The following is a 14,833-nucleotide window of genomic DNA, read 5'->3' as shown; positions in this document are numbered from 1 at the left end:
GACCCTTGAAGGAGACAGGAATTCTTGTTCCTGGACATTTTCAAAATCAGGGGAAAATGGCCTTCATTTTCTTTCTTTTTTTTTTTTTTTAAGATTTTATTTTACTTGAGAGAGACAAGTCTCCTCCCACCCTGAGCCCCAGGAAACCCCTGCAAGGCTTTCTGTCTCCAAATGGTGATTTTCTAGAAATTTCTGACAAACAGAATGGTATGACATGTATTCTTTTGAATCGGGTGTCTTGCTAGGAATAATTCTCTTCCGATTCATCCCCGTGGTTGCCTTTATCAGTACTCTGTACCTTTCTACTGCTGAGTGGCGCTCCGTCACGTGGATGAACATGGCGTGTTCTTTGTGAACATGCATGCATCTCTCTAGAGTAAAGCAGGGCTGCTGGGTCACATGGTAGAGATGTGTTTAGCTTTTTAAGAAACCGTCAAACTGTCTTCCAGGTTCCAGGCTGAACCCTTTCACATCCCCACCAGCGGAGGGCCTGAGGGTTCCAATTTCTCCACACTCCCACCGACATTTGTCACTGTGCACCTTTTTGATTATCGCCATACCAGTGGGTATGAAGTGGGATCTCACTGTGGTATTAATTTCCATCTCCCTACAACCATAAACACCTTTTCACGTGCTAATTAGCTACCTATATTTCTTTGGTGAAGTATATTCAAATCTTTAGTTCATTTTTAAAAACGAGGTTGTCTCCTTTGCACTGCGGTTCTGAGAGTTCCTCATACTCTGAACACAAGTCCTATACATGTGCGCACACACACACACACACACGGTTTGTAAATTCTGTCTTCTTGGCTATGGCTTATCAGTGATTTCTCGTTCAGCTTTGCAGCATCAGTGGGAAAGCACCGCAGCACAGCCCCTGTCCTGCATCCTCCTACAACGGGCCCCAAGGACTCACGAGGAAGTGGCATGCTGAGGGATGCAGCCTGTGCTGTCCTAGATTGAAATGCAATCAGCCCCCGCCTGAGCACCTGCAAGGCACTCCCCACCTCAGAGGGGTGGGAGGAAAAGGGGATCCATTTAGCTCTCAGCAGCCAAATCTACTCTGCTGGCTGGGTCAAGGCCCAGCTTTCCACAGCTTGGAACCCAGGCCATGCCTCCTGCCAGTAGCCGATCCCAGTGCCTGTAATTACAAGACCCACCTGCAGGGGGAAGCTCAGCAGATTGCACATCCGGTCCAGGGACCAGGGACCAGGGACCAGGGACCGGGGACCAGAGACTGGTAACAGTCCACACTCCACAGGACCTCACAGGGTTTAGGGTCCAAGGCATCTGACGATAATATGAGTCACGACCCTGGTTCCTCACAGCCTCCAGGTCAGTGCCCTGCTCCCTTCCTCCCCAAACCAACCACTTACTTGAACTCTGCTTAAAGCCAGTCGCAGAGTGGACAATGACATTCAGGAACCCGTACAGCCCGGGAGATTCATCATCTGTGCAAGAGAGCAGAGAGGTGAGCATCCATGTTCCTGAGACAGGGAGGCAGGTGACAGGCTCTGCTTCAAAACCAGTCCTCGAGGGGAGCACCATGTGACGGCCATTTGCTTAGCTCAGGGCCAGGGGATGTCATGAGCCAGAAACATATCCACTGTAGCCTCCGTCTCAGGGACCTGAGGATCTGAGTTGGGTTCACAGCACAGCAGACCTGTGACTGAGGTGAAGAGTAATAAGGTTCCCAGGATAGGAAAGGGGACGTGTGTACAACCCAAGTGCCCGTGAGCAGGAATGAGTAGACATAAGTATGTGGAAGAGTGGACGCAAAATGCAGCATGACCAAAGGGAGGACAGGGGAGCAAGGCCAGACCCAGAGCACAGAGGATCTGAGATGTGTCATATGACCAGGACCAAAGTCATGTGTCTCTTCAACCACCCAGCAGCTGGGGACAGACCACCCCTGACCCGTCCCATCCACTCCTGGCAGGGGCTGACAAGACCCTAGCAACACACGCATTCCTTTGAGAAACCTATGGTCTCAAAGACAGTGCTGACAGCAGAAAGGGACAGCAGCCCTTGGGAGGACAGCCCACCTTCTTTGTTGATGGTCAGTGGAATGCTGTGGACGGTCTGCAGTTTGACACATGAATTGGTCAGCATCTGCAGCTCCACGGACGTCAGCGAGAAGCTTTTGAAACCTGAGAGGGTAGAAACCAGGTGCATCAACCAGCCAGCCTGCATGGTTCCCCAGACCCCGGGGACACCCAGAGGGTGTTTTCTGATGTCCCCACGCAAGACCTTCACCATGGTGATGAGCTGTGGTGGCCAGGAGGGGCGACCTGCTTGCTCCCAAGAGAGGAGCTGGTAAATGGCCAAGCAAGGTGTGGCCTTGGCTGAGGCTGGGCTCAGAGGGCAGGAGAAATTAGCATAAGGCTTGCAAACACAAGAGTGGGCCTGCCACCTAAGCACAGCCACAAGGCAACTGTGAGACAGCTGCTTGGAGCATCTTTCCACACAGACACCCAGCATAGCCCTGCGCTGAGCTCTGTCAACAAGGGTCCCTGGATCTTCACCAGGTGAGGAAAGGGGCTGATTTCTGTTGCAGTGCTGAGCAGGGAATAGACGCTGCCATGCTGCAAATGGTTGGGGTCCCCTGGTTATAAAAGCACACCTGGGACACGAGCCCAGGCAGGGCAGCAGACACTGTGTGTGTGTTGGGGGTGGGGGGTGGTTACGGCTCAGCACAAGCAAGGACAATAAGCCTGGAGGAATGGGAGCTCAGGACAGGGCAGAGGCGTGTGTAGCTCCCAGCCCACCTGGGACACCGTGCTCAGCCCGGCTCTCTCTGCAGGCACTCTCAAAACAGTGCCACACGTGGCACACCTGGGAACCTCTTATCAAGGATAGCTTGGGAATCCTGAACCATACAGCTTGGGTGCAGAGGAAGGACCCAAGTGGGGCAGCCCTGGGACTTGTGGCAGGGTCTGCCTTCCCACTCCTGAAGCCTGCCAGACAGGCCCAGGGGCAGCTCTGAGCTCAGGAGAAGGTGGAAACTGCTAAGAGAGGTAAGCACCCAGGAAAGGGACCATCCCAGAGAATAGTGAGCACCCTACCCTAAGAGTGATCAAGTGCTGGCCCCTTGGACAAGGACTGGGACTAGCACAGTGTGGCTGCCTGGGCGGGTCCAGCCAAGGGCCTCTTTGGCATCAGCACCTGCTGGGGGGTAAGGGAGACCAAGGGGCAGGGCAGGCAGGGGAGAGGGGGGATACAGAGCACAGGTAGGCATCAGAGTAGGGAGGTGGGGTATTTAGGAAAGGCACTGGGGGAGAGGGAGAATTCACAGGGAAGGTCAGAAAGCAGTGGGGGTGACATACAGGGGATGTGGGGGAGGCCTAGGAAAGTGGGCATAGAGGGCAGGGCCCTACAGGAGCTCCTGTCCAATTTATTTTCTGAACCAGAGCTCACATAGCATCCCTTGGGTAAGAGAGCCACTGCCCAGCCCTCAGGAAGAAAAGGCTTGAAACCATAGGAGGAGATGAATATCCAGCCCCGAGGTTCCAAGTCTTTCCTTGCAGATGCCACTTACACTTTTTCTGCTGCTCTCGGATGTTCTCCCTCCACTCAGCACGCTCATAGTCAGAAGAGATCAGGAACGTGTAACTCTGGGGAGCGAGAAGGAGAATGCATCCTGCCTACCTTCACTCCCCATAACTGTCCACATGTGCTCCAGCAGTGCACCCCTCCAAGGCACCCATACCTGGGTGCCAGAGGCTGGCTGGAGCCTGGTGGCTGAGTGTGCTCACAGCTTGGCTTGTGTTTCTGGCACTTTCCACCCTTCCTGCCAGTTGGGCTTTAGGCCATAGCTCCCATGCCCCATGCAGCTCTGCCTCTGGAACCCGCCCCCTGCCTGGACTGCCTGGGACAGGGCATGGCATGCTGTGACTTAGGGCCACAGAGAAGGTAACCAGGTGGGATCTGCAGAAGTGAGGGCTGGTCCAATTTATTTTCTGAACCAGAAAACCAGACCACCTGTGTCTGACACATAGGCCCTGAGCTGTGACCCAGAGATGAGGCTCTCACAGAGCCCACCAGCTGCCTCCCTAGGCTGCCCGTTGATGGCCATGTGAGATGCCTGGCGAGGGAGAGGCCCGGACTCCAGACGGCACCAGGAGCCAGACTCAGGACAGAAAGTCCCCCTCAGGCCCACAAGGTCCCCAGATGGAATCCCTGTACTGAGGTCTGGGTCTGCACAAACCTGTGAACCCCCTGCCCTAGTCAGACTTCCTGGGGACTCCGCCACCTCCCAGCTATAAGGGCTGAGGTCAATCTGGGGGCTTTGGCCCAAAGCACTGGTCTGAGGGACACATGGGCCTGGGTGTGCGGTACTGAACTAGCTAGCCTCTCGTGATGTGGGAGCGCCCTCCAGAGGTAAAGGGCTGCTGTTGTACCTGTCACACAGGAGCCAGGGAACACAGCTGCCACCCAGCTGGGCGGTGGGTCTCTGCCACAGCACAGCGAGGTTCCAGCTACATGGGACCCGGGGGCCAGGGGGCCAGGAGCATCTGCCGGGGCTAGCAGGGGGAGGCCCCAGCTGGCTGAGTGAGATCGTGGCGGGCGCTCACCTTGCCGTTGCGGTTGTGTACCCTGAAGGCCATGCTGGGGGACATGAGCAGGAGCAGCGACTCCTGCTCTGACAGCTTCTTCTTCAGCCTCTCGATGGCCTTGCTGCCCTTGTTAGCCCTCTGTGGGGAGAGGCCACATGGTCACATTTCTATCCCGGGGGCCCGTGCTACCTGTTCCCGCCCATCCAGTCCCCACTGCTCCCAGAGCCTTCCTCGGCCTACAGGGTTTGTGAAGCCGTAGGCCAGGAATGGGGGGTGTGGAGCTGTAGGCCGGGGGGAGGAGGACCCCCGTCCTGCTTAGCGCACCTCAGCCAGGCATCCCTGAACTAAAGCCCAACCTTCTGGTGACCCACCTCATCTGTGGCCACCGCATGGTGCCTGCTCTGGCCGGGGCTAACCTTACATGCGAACCCTCACTGTTTCTCAAATCTTGTAATCTCTCCAAAAACAACCAGGGGCCTGCCTGGGCCAGTCTAGAACACCTACAGGGGCTGATCCCTTTTCCTAGGATCCTTTCTCCATCGGTGCAACCGGGCACCTCCCCGACCCCACACATTGGATGGCTCCAAGCCTGAAGGCGGGCTCGCAGGGATCCCAGCAGGTCTCCAAGGCCAGAAGTGGATCAGACACCAGATACCCAGGTGTGAGGGCTGGCTGCTGCTCCAGTTGCAGGGCCTAGCCTTGCTCCTTCCCAACTTGTCTCACCTTCTCTCTCTGAATATCATTCTTGATCTGGGATATCTTGATCTTCATGGCATCCAGCTCCTCGTCCAGCACCAGAGGGATGCTGGGAGCCGCCTCTGACTCGTCCACCGTCTGGAAGCTGAGATCCGTAAGTGGGATGTACCATTTGCAGTCATACTGCTGGGTTTTGCTGGGGGAGGAAACGGCACATTAACACATGGACTGCTTCTCCTTCGCTAATGTCACTGCTCTCAAGAACCGGAAAAGCCTAAGTCTGAGGCTCGCATAGTTTACAAGACCTTGAAACCTAGTTTGTGATCTGTGTGACAGGCTGGCATAAGGCCTCTGGCTGACACTGGGGACCCAGTCCCGGTGAACCCTAGTAATGGGCACTCTGCTTGTATGACTTAGGCCTGATCCACCTCATCCTGGGTTGAGACGGTGGCGGCCCACAGGCTCCCTAATGTGGGAGCACATCAGTGGGGGGCATCCACCCACAGGACAGGACTGCAGAAAACCCCCAGAGCTGTAGAGTTTGAGGGTCTACAGATCTCCTGGGGGTAATCCCTTGCTGTGACAGAAGGGGAAACTGAGGCTGTCTTCTGAGGTGACTGGTTTAAGTGTACTCAGTACGGTAATGGCAGAATGGGGGAAAGAGCCCAGTTCTCGTCTTTCTCAATATAATCTCTTATTTCCTTTACAGCTGGTGCAACCTGGGTGGTCTGATTCCCGGGAGGGGTGTGTTGGGGGGTGGTGCGTAGCCTAGGCTGAGAATAATTTAGAAGCTCTCACCAGGTCTGGGGAGACAAAGTACCGGGATGGTCTAGTGATGCCCCCCACTCCCCACCCTGCTCCCTCACCTGCCAACCTGCACCAGACCCTGCAGCTCTCTGACCTGCCACTTTTTCATGACTTGACAGACCCCCAAGAGCACCTCATCAGGTAGATTCCCTTTCCACTGTAGAAGGTAACAGACCAGTCACTGATCCTGACCTAGAATGTCCCCAAATTGTTAGTGGTGACCTTTCACCCTGAGCCTGGCATCATGGCCAGCTGGAAACGTGACCTAAAGAAAAGTGGCCTGGACACATAGTTACCAAACTCTTTAGGCTCACTGCCCGATGGGAAAAGAAAAAAGATAGGTTTCCTTTACCCATGAGACTAGCCCCACGTCCGGCCCCAAGACCCTCACCACCTAGCAGGATGGGCATCGTGTGGTCACTTACCCCCCGCTCTGCTTCTTGAGCTTGGTACAGAGGAGTAGGTCAGTGAACAGGAACACGTGGCGCAGCTTCCGGGCCCCCTCCACCAGCTCCACCATGAAGCTGTCCTTCAGCAGCTGCCGATGCTGTGGGGTGCAGTGGGGGCTTGAGTCAGGGCCGGGGGGGGGTGGGCCTTCACTGACTTAGTTTCCCACTTTCAGACCCAGTCTCCAGTGCTCCCCCACCTCAGCGAACATATACATATGCTTTTCTCTTTGTTCAGCAAAGCTTCTCCGGCACTTAGCCTGTGGAGGAGGGTGAGTGGACAGGGTACCAGCCGCTGGCCTGAAGGCTGGGGAGGGGGACATTACAGCTATGTCAGTGGTGCGCAGAGAAAATGATGGCAGGAAACCCCTGTGAGCAGAGTGGTCCCTGCCTCTGCAGGGCAGCAAATGGAGACCCAGAACAGGTAAGAGGCTGGCCATGCAAGAGGCCTTCTTACAGAAGGACCATCATAGCACAGGCCCACGGTGAGACGAGCATGGATGGGGCAGCCTGGTGAGCGGAGAGGAGACAGGGCCAGGGTGCTCCAAGAAGGCCTGGCTTAGTTCTGAGGGCAGCAGGAGGCCCAGCAGGGGGCCCAGAGCTGGGACCCTCTGCTCTGGGCTTCTTAGGGTCAGTGCCCCCTGACGGGCAGAAGCCCACATAAGATGCCCAGATACCTGCAGCCTGAGTCTAAGGTGACCTGCCCAGGATGCACTAGACCTAGACAGAGCAGGCGGACAGTAGGCACCAGCCCGCCAGCAAGCCACGTGCCTCTGCACCCGGGTGCTTCATCTGAAAGACAAGAACACTCCCACTGGCTCATACAGCTCTGTGGGTAGCTGAATGGCACACCAAGGTAAGTCAGTAATTCTTCTGAAAAAGAATGCCCGGCACCTCATGAGGGTCAACACAGTGCTGTGTCAAGGACACAAAGACAGGATGAGAGGCTGATGTGGTGAGCCTCCCCCTTCCCCATGCACATTCCAGGTACGCTGTGTGAGCACAGGGCCTCATCACTGGATGTGATCCCCAAGAAACCCTGCGAGCAGGTCCTTGTGCCTATCTCACAGATGAGAAACAGGAACCTCGGAGAGGTTTACCACCTGTCCCAGGCAGGGGACTCAGGTGATTGAGCAAGCAGAGATGCTCAGCAGACTCTGTCCTTGGAATTCAAAAGCCCACGGGAGAGAGATCAGATGCTTAGCGGGAACCCAGCCACCCTGACTTCTGGGAAGGCCCTCCAGAGAGGGTGACTCCCCACTCCTCACTGCGATGGCCAGGGAAGGGCCTGGAGGATCGAGTACATATATTGGAATGATCCATATCCATTGCATCTCCCCAGCTGGAGGTATCTCCATCCCCACCCCTGCCCCTGGTGTGCTTGGCAGGCTCATGCCTGGCTCGCTGCCACTTGCAACCTCAGACTCTTCTTGGGGAGCCTGTGCCTCCTGAACTCTCCCAGACTCTCTGCAAGAGCTGGAGCCAGCAGAGCTGCCCAGAAGCAAGTACAGCCTGGGCTGGTCCCCAGCACTCCCAGGTGCAAAAGCCACACGTCACTGTCACATTCAGCTCAGGTCACAATGGCCAGCTGGCCCCTGGTTCCAGGGAGCGAATGATTTAAATGGAAGAGCATTAAGTGGAAGCGCTGGAAGACTGCCTGCGTTCCAAGGCCATGACTCATTGTCACTCACCCCCTGCCCGCCTGGCATGGGCTGATAGCTCACCTGGCATTGGCGGCTACGAAAAGCAGGAAAGTGTGTGCACCTGGAGAAACGTCCACATGGAGCTGGAGACCCTAGGGCAAAGCCTAGGACAAACCTGACTGCTGGGTCCTCATCAGGGAGCAGGTCTGTGAAGGCTCCTGGGACCCAGAAGTCCCAGAGGAATGAACAGATAGATGCCTCTGCAGCAGGGACAGAGGAGAGGGTCTTCCAGCCCAGGGGGCAGGGACCCAGGGACTCTCTGTGACGGGACATGGATCCTTTCTCCTTACAAAGCGGCTGAGCTTCTGGCCACCACCAGCAGAGGGCCCCCAATGTCCAGCTCAGAAGTAGACTCATCAGCACATCAGAAATGACTAGAGTCCCAGCAGCGCCCACCCTCCTCCACCTCTCAGCCAGCCCACCCTCTCTCCCTGCAAGGTCCTGCTGCTCACACCGTCAGCTGAAGTGTCGCATTCATCCTCCACAAGACCATTGAGTATTCCCTGGTGCTAGGGGCAGCCCACATGCCTGCCATGTGGAGAGGACACATGGCTGACTATGAGGAGGACACAGACCCCTGGGTCTCAGCCTGCAGCCTTGGGAGGCTGTGACAGGCAGACTCTATTTGGATACTGTGACAGTCGCCACGACCCTCCCGGTAAACTCTTGCCTATGCAAACCCTCATCTTTCTAAGAGAAGCCCCAAAGCCAAGAGAGCCCCGACACTTCCTAGTCAGCCCACTGCCCCCAAAGCATCCCAGTCCGAGCCCTGCTCCATGCCATGCTCGGTCTCTGAGGGAGAGCAGAGGGTGCGAGTCGTGCATGTCACCTGCCAGACCCTTGCAGTGTGCGGGTACTGGACAGCAGTGGCTATCTTCAGAGTAAGGCTCTTTCATTGTGAGTTTTCCCTGTCTTGTCACAGTTGCCCTCCCTCCAGAGGAAGCACTGGGTCTTGCTTCTGAATCCCAGGCCACCCTGGGGTCTTCTGGCATGCCCAAACAGAAAATATCCAGGAATTGGGCAGGAGGGGTCTCCCAGCCCCAGGAAAACAGGCCCCCAACTATACTCTGGCAAATCCACAAAGGGAGCCTGGACCCCAGGAGAGAGACCAGAGTTGGGGGGAGGGAGCAGGGCAGCAGGCAAGGGGAGTGTGGGGGAGAGGGGAGGGCCGGGCATCACACTGCCTCTGCCCATATTTCCCCAGGCCCAGGGGTAGTCCTGAGGCACTGACTCTTAGGGCTGGTAGTCCCACGCTGAAGGCACAGCCTAGGGCCCTGTTGCCTGGGTAGATGCCTCCTACTGGCTCTGGAGGTCAGCCGGCCTAGGTCTGGGATCAGCCCTGCTCAGAGTCCAGCCCAAAGCCCCAGGCTGAAGAGGGATCCTGCCGCTGAAACAGGTCCATGAAGAAACCACAACAAGCCCTTATCTGCACAGACACCATTTCAGGGAGGAGAGAGGCCAAGGATAGACGATCAGATAGGAGGACAGAAATGAAGGAGGGATGAAGCAGGTGCAGGCCCAACAGCGTTTTTGAGGGGCTTCTCTGCCCTTTGCCTGAGGCATTTGAGGGGCTGCTGGACCCTGTGGCCATTACCCGGGCCTCTTCTCAGATCCTGGGCTTCTGCAGAGAAGCCCTGTCAGCACACATGGGACCAGTGTAGAGCCAGGAGGACCCTGTCTGCCCAGGAGACGTCCCACTTGGAAATGCTCACTAGCCCTGTCTGCAGCACCTTCTGGTGTGGCCCACCTGTGTCCCCTTGAGGGGATATAGCAGGGTCACACAGCTTGGCTGCACCGGGTCACAGCCCCATGGCACTGTGGGCTGTGGTCTAAAGATGGTGTGAAGTCAGGTGACTAGAAAGGACTGTCCCTTTGCCTCAGCATCTCATGCAGAGCAAACAGCCCCAGCCCTGGGTAGAGCTGTAGGAGAAGACCTGGAACCTGCTGGACCCCAGGGTAGGGCAGCACCATTCTCAAGGTCTATGGGACAGTGACTCAGGAAAGCCAGCTCCTTGGGGGGTGCCACAGGAGTGCGTTTGTGTGAAAAAGAATCCATGTGTCTCTGTGTCTCTCTGTGTGTGTCCCCATGTAGGCAGGCATGTCTTTGTATGTGTGTATCCCCGTCAGTGTATGGGTCCTGATCTCCGTGTTGCCCCATGTGTGTGTCCCTTGTATATATATTTGTGTTTGTGTCCTCATGTGTGTGTCATGTTCCTGAGTTTCTATATATCATTCTAAATGTTTCCATGTCCCTGTGTGTCCATGGGTCTATGTGTCCCCCCATGTCCCTCTGTAGGTATGGGTGTGTGTTTTTGTCCCTGTTTGTATCGGAGAGTGTGTCCCCTCATGTGCAGGTCTTTGTGTGCACTATGGGGCCGAACAGTGATGGTGCTGGGGAAGGCACTCCACTTGGGGAGTCCCCCCACCCCCACATTCCAGGTGGGGAACACCTTTTTAGAGGGGACACCACTTGCCTTGAAAGAGTGATAAGCTCACGCTGCCAGGGAGTGAGGGGTCTGCAGCCCACCCTCCTCTCTTCTCTGCAGTGATGACACTGGCTCAGCCAGTTCATCTCTCTGAGCCTCTGGCTGCCTTAAAAAAGATAAGACGGGATGCAAACACCTGCCTGGTGGCATTTTTCAGAGGATTAAATGTGCCCACATGGGGCTATTGGCTTCCATAAGCCAAGTCCTTTGCAGGTCCAGGCCCTGCGTTGAGAGGTGCCCTGTCATTGGGCTTCTCACACTTCGTGATGACTGGGGGGGGGGGGGTACTATCACCCTCATTGCTACAGACAAGGAAACTGAGGCCAGTGAGGTTACATTATGTATCCACCATCTTCGGAAGAGGGGTGTCTCCTTCCTCAGGGGTCTTCCCCTAGTCTGGCCGGCCTCCCCCAGCTGTCATCTAGGCAATACTGCCTCCGACCCCCAGACAGAGCCCACCCAGGAAGGAGGCATCTGGAAGAAGTACACTCTTACAGACTGATATTTCTGTCCACCGCAAAATCCATATGTTGAAGCCCTAACCCCACAATGTGACAGTGTCTGGAGGCAGGGCCTTTGCAGGCAATTAGGTTTAGGTGAGCCTGCGAAGGTGGGAGCCCATGATGGGACTGGGACTGGTGTCCTTCTAAGAAGAGGAAAACAGAGCTCTCTCCAAATGCACATTGTGAGGAAAAGCCGTAGGGGCACACAGTGAGAAGGTGGCCATCTGTGGGCCAGGAAATAGGCTTGTACCAGACCCTGAGCATGCTGACCTCGAGAACTCGAGACCCCCAGCCCCCAGAACTGTGTGAAATAAAAGCCTGTTGTCTGAACCCCCAGCAGATGGCACTTTGTTCAAGCAATGGAGTAGATTGCGGCACACATACGAAGAAGCCAGAGACCACGATTCCATGGAGGGGGTGCAAGGAAACTTTGTCAGGAACAGGAATTGGGAGTTTAGTGATAAGCCAGTGGGGCCTGGCCAGGTGAGAAGAAGAAGGGTTGCCAAGGAGGGCCCAGGTGGGGGCAGAGAGGAGAACATGGAAGGTGGCCAAAGCAAGTGGTATCAGTTGCTGGCTGAGGGTGCCTGGCTTGGCTCTAAGCATGGACCAGATTAGCATGTGTGGCCCTGGAGGAAGCTGGCAGCCTGGGCCCCCTCATTCCCATGCCCACAGAGTGAGGACTGAAACTGGGGGTCGCTGGCTGCATGCGAGCAGCCCAGCTGACACTGCCCATCAGAGCAGCCCCGGCTGCAGGGTAAGTCACTGGGATCTGGAGGTTTATCAGGTGGAGTAACAAGTGTCTCTGCAGCCCAGTGTGTGCTGAGGGCCCCATCCGACTCTCTTGCCCTTATAACTGTTCTAGGGCTCTTGGCACCTGCCCACTTGTTCTTCCTGCAGAGCACACCTCCACTCCCTGGTCCCCGAGAGAGCCTCTGGTTTCCCATGCCCTGGAGAGATGCATCATCGTGAGACAACCAATCGGGGGAATGAAGTCAGAGCAACAATGTTGCCTGGAAGGGACAGGAGCCTGCTGGATAGAGGGCAGGGTGAGCCCGGGGCAGCATGCTGCTGACACACAGTAGGAATGTTCACTGAGCACCAGCTAGGTGTTCTGCTGGGCCCTGTGCAGAGTGCTTCCTGAAACATCTCACACTTGGCCGAACTGTTCCCGGCAGCATGTTCCAACTCCACCACTCTTAGCGAAGGAAAGGCTCAGAGTTAAGTAACACGCCCACGTTCCTGGAAGAATCAGAACCTGGGCCCAGACAAGTGGAGAACTTTATGAACTTTATGAAAGGTTGAGAAAAGGCCTAGACACGAAGCACCAGCCTTTCCCTGCTGGGGCCCCCTCATTGTGGACATCCTCTGAAACTGGACGACACAGCCCCATCCCACAGCTGACCAAGCTAAGGCTCAGAGATGGCACTGCTGAGGTCACCAAACACGGGGTCTGGTGGTGCTGGGAACCCCAACCCTTTGGCTGCCTTCATGCCCTCCCCCTCCTGCAGCACCCCTGTAAACTGCCACAGGGTCTGGCATTTCCAGTTCTTTAATCCTTAAGCCAGAGGCCTCCCCTCTCCTCTGCCTGAGCCTCACTACCCCTTGGCCTCAGCCTACACCGGCGACACCTCCCTGGGGGCTCCTGTTCAGCCTGCCCACCTGCCTTCTGCTGCTTGGGGCACCTGGGAACCTGGGTAGAAAATGGCTCCAAGAAAAGGCTGGCTCTTGGGAAACAAGACACCACACAGGATCATCCCACTTGTCTCCCAGCCTGAGCTGGGATGCCGGGCAGCACATGGTGCGGTGCTAAGAACAGACAGGCAGGCAGCCGCATGGGGAAATCAGCTGGCAGCTTAAAGTTCATTCAGCTAAATGAAGGAGCACCCACCCACCAGCCTGCAGGTCCCAGGCCCGGGAAAAAAATGTGCCAGTGGGACCTCTTGGTCCTGATCGGCTCCTGGCTGGCTGAGGAGGGTGTCCTCCTGGGAAATGCCTGTCGCTCACGGCCCGTGGGATACGAGGGCCAGGAGACAGGCTGGCAAGACCATCTGCCAGCTATAGTTCAGGGTCAAGGAGGCACCTGTAATGCTGCCCAAAGTCCCTCTTCTTCAAAAAGCACAGCCCTGGAGCTGTGGGGACTGGCTATAAAGGGTGATGAGATTACAGGAGCCACAGAGGGGGGCTGGGGCTGTTGGCCCAGCTCAGGGCTCACAAGGGGCCTTCCAGTGCCCTGACTGACTCAGGCTGAGCAGGAAGAGAGGTAACCTCTTGGGAGGGCCAGCAGTGACTGTGGGGATATCTCTATACATCCAGGCCAATGGAGGTACCTTTCCACTCCCTAGAAAACTATCAAGAGAGCTAGAAACAGAGACCCCCCCTGCCCTCCACCATGCTCCCAGCAGGAGAAGCAGAGGATGGGGCTCCACTCAGAGCCTAAAGCTCTGGCAAACCAAAGGGGCACATCTCCTTACAACCACCTATGTCCAGGTAGCTCTTTATACAGGGATCCAGGAGGGGTGGACAGTCCTGTGGGTTTGCAAGGGTGTGGGGGAGTGCGGGAGGGCCTATCAAAAGTCATAACACACCTGTGGTGCACAGGTGCTATGGCACACCTGGCCTCGTGTCCTGGCTTGGCTACTTAGTGGCTGTGTGACTGTGGGCAAGTCATTCAACCTTTCTGGGCCATAGTGTCCTCACCTGGAAAATACCTCTAACTTCACAGAATCATTAGGAGAACTCAGAAGCCGACTTTCTCTCTCCCTTTGGAAGCTTGATAGTTAATGTTATATACCAAATTTAGAGACAAGAACACAGACAGGAAAAAGAAATAGGTACTTCCAAATCTCGGACTCTCCCCAGCTGCAAATTCTAAAAGGAAGCAGCCTGCAGCTCCCCACCCCTCCTGGGACCTGCAGATTCTCTCCTGGCTGGTGATCTAGAGGGTGTTTTCCTACCACCTCCAACATAAACGGTGCCCATGTGGGGAAATCATCACCCCTGCTCTTAGATACCCCCTCAGAGATCATGAGACCCTTTCTGTCTCACAACGGCCCCCTGGAGGGCTGCAGATCCTGAGACACTGTCCTTAGATTGTAGACACTTGGCAAAGAAATAAGGGCTTCCCAAATTAAAACCACTGGTAAGTGGTGGGCAGAGCTGAATCAGGTTGGGGGACCGCCCTTCTAGCACCCTTTCTACCACACTGGGGATTGTAAACTGGGTTGGGCACCCTGAAGTATGTCCACAGGCTGATCGATTAGTGATGTCTGTGCCTGGGACGGTGGGGGTGGGGAGCATGAGCGTGGGCACCTGTCATACTGGGCTGGCCACCACCCTCCTTACCATGCTTGGGACGGAGAGGAGGTACATGCGAGTCAGACTGACAACCTCTCGGAAGGGATTAGCTTCCTTCTCCTTGTTTAGTTGAGGTATCCGAGTGATCCCTCTCACCAAGCAAGTATCACTGAGGCCAACAGGGCCAGATCCAGTAGGGGAGAGGTGGGTGGAGATAAAAGCCCTTCTCTTCATGAACTGGCTAGCCCCAACAGACTTCCTGGGTCACCTTCCCAGGATCACCCTGGGACCATAATGATGGGTCAGCATGGAATGAAGCCTATGGTAACAGATGCGGGACAA

General features: G+C 55.9%; 1 protein-coding gene across 1 annotated transcript in view; it reads right to left on the bottom strand.

Annotated features, from left to right (window-relative positions):
- The window catches only part of BCR (BCR activator of RhoGEF and GTPase), a 121,422-nt gene that overhangs the window by 22,564 nt on the left and 84,025 nt on the right, over positions 1–14,833 (bottom strand). The window contains exons 9-14 of the mRNA XM_059408941.1: positions 6,485–6,606; positions 5,280–5,448; positions 4,575–4,694; positions 3,539–3,614; positions 2,046–2,150; positions 1,377–1,451 (exon numbers count right to left, since the gene is read on the bottom strand). Of these exons, the coding sequence (XP_059264924.1) occupies positions 1,377–1,451; positions 2,046–2,150; positions 3,539–3,614; positions 4,575–4,694; positions 5,280–5,448; positions 6,485–6,606 (667 nt within the window). The remainder of the gene's footprint in view (positions 1–1,376; positions 1,452–2,045; positions 2,151–3,538; positions 3,615–4,574; positions 4,695–5,279; positions 5,449–6,484; positions 6,607–14,833) is intronic.

The sequence above is a fragment of the Mustela nigripes genome, chromosome 8 (assembly GCF_022355385.1).
Source record: "Mustela nigripes isolate SB6536 chromosome 8, MUSNIG.SB6536, whole genome shotgun sequence".
NCBI lineage: Eukaryota > Metazoa > Chordata > Mammalia > Carnivora > Mustelidae > Mustela > Mustela nigripes.
The sequence above is the reverse complement of the archived record's forward strand: the minus strand, read 5'-3'. Positions and strand labels throughout refer to the sequence as shown.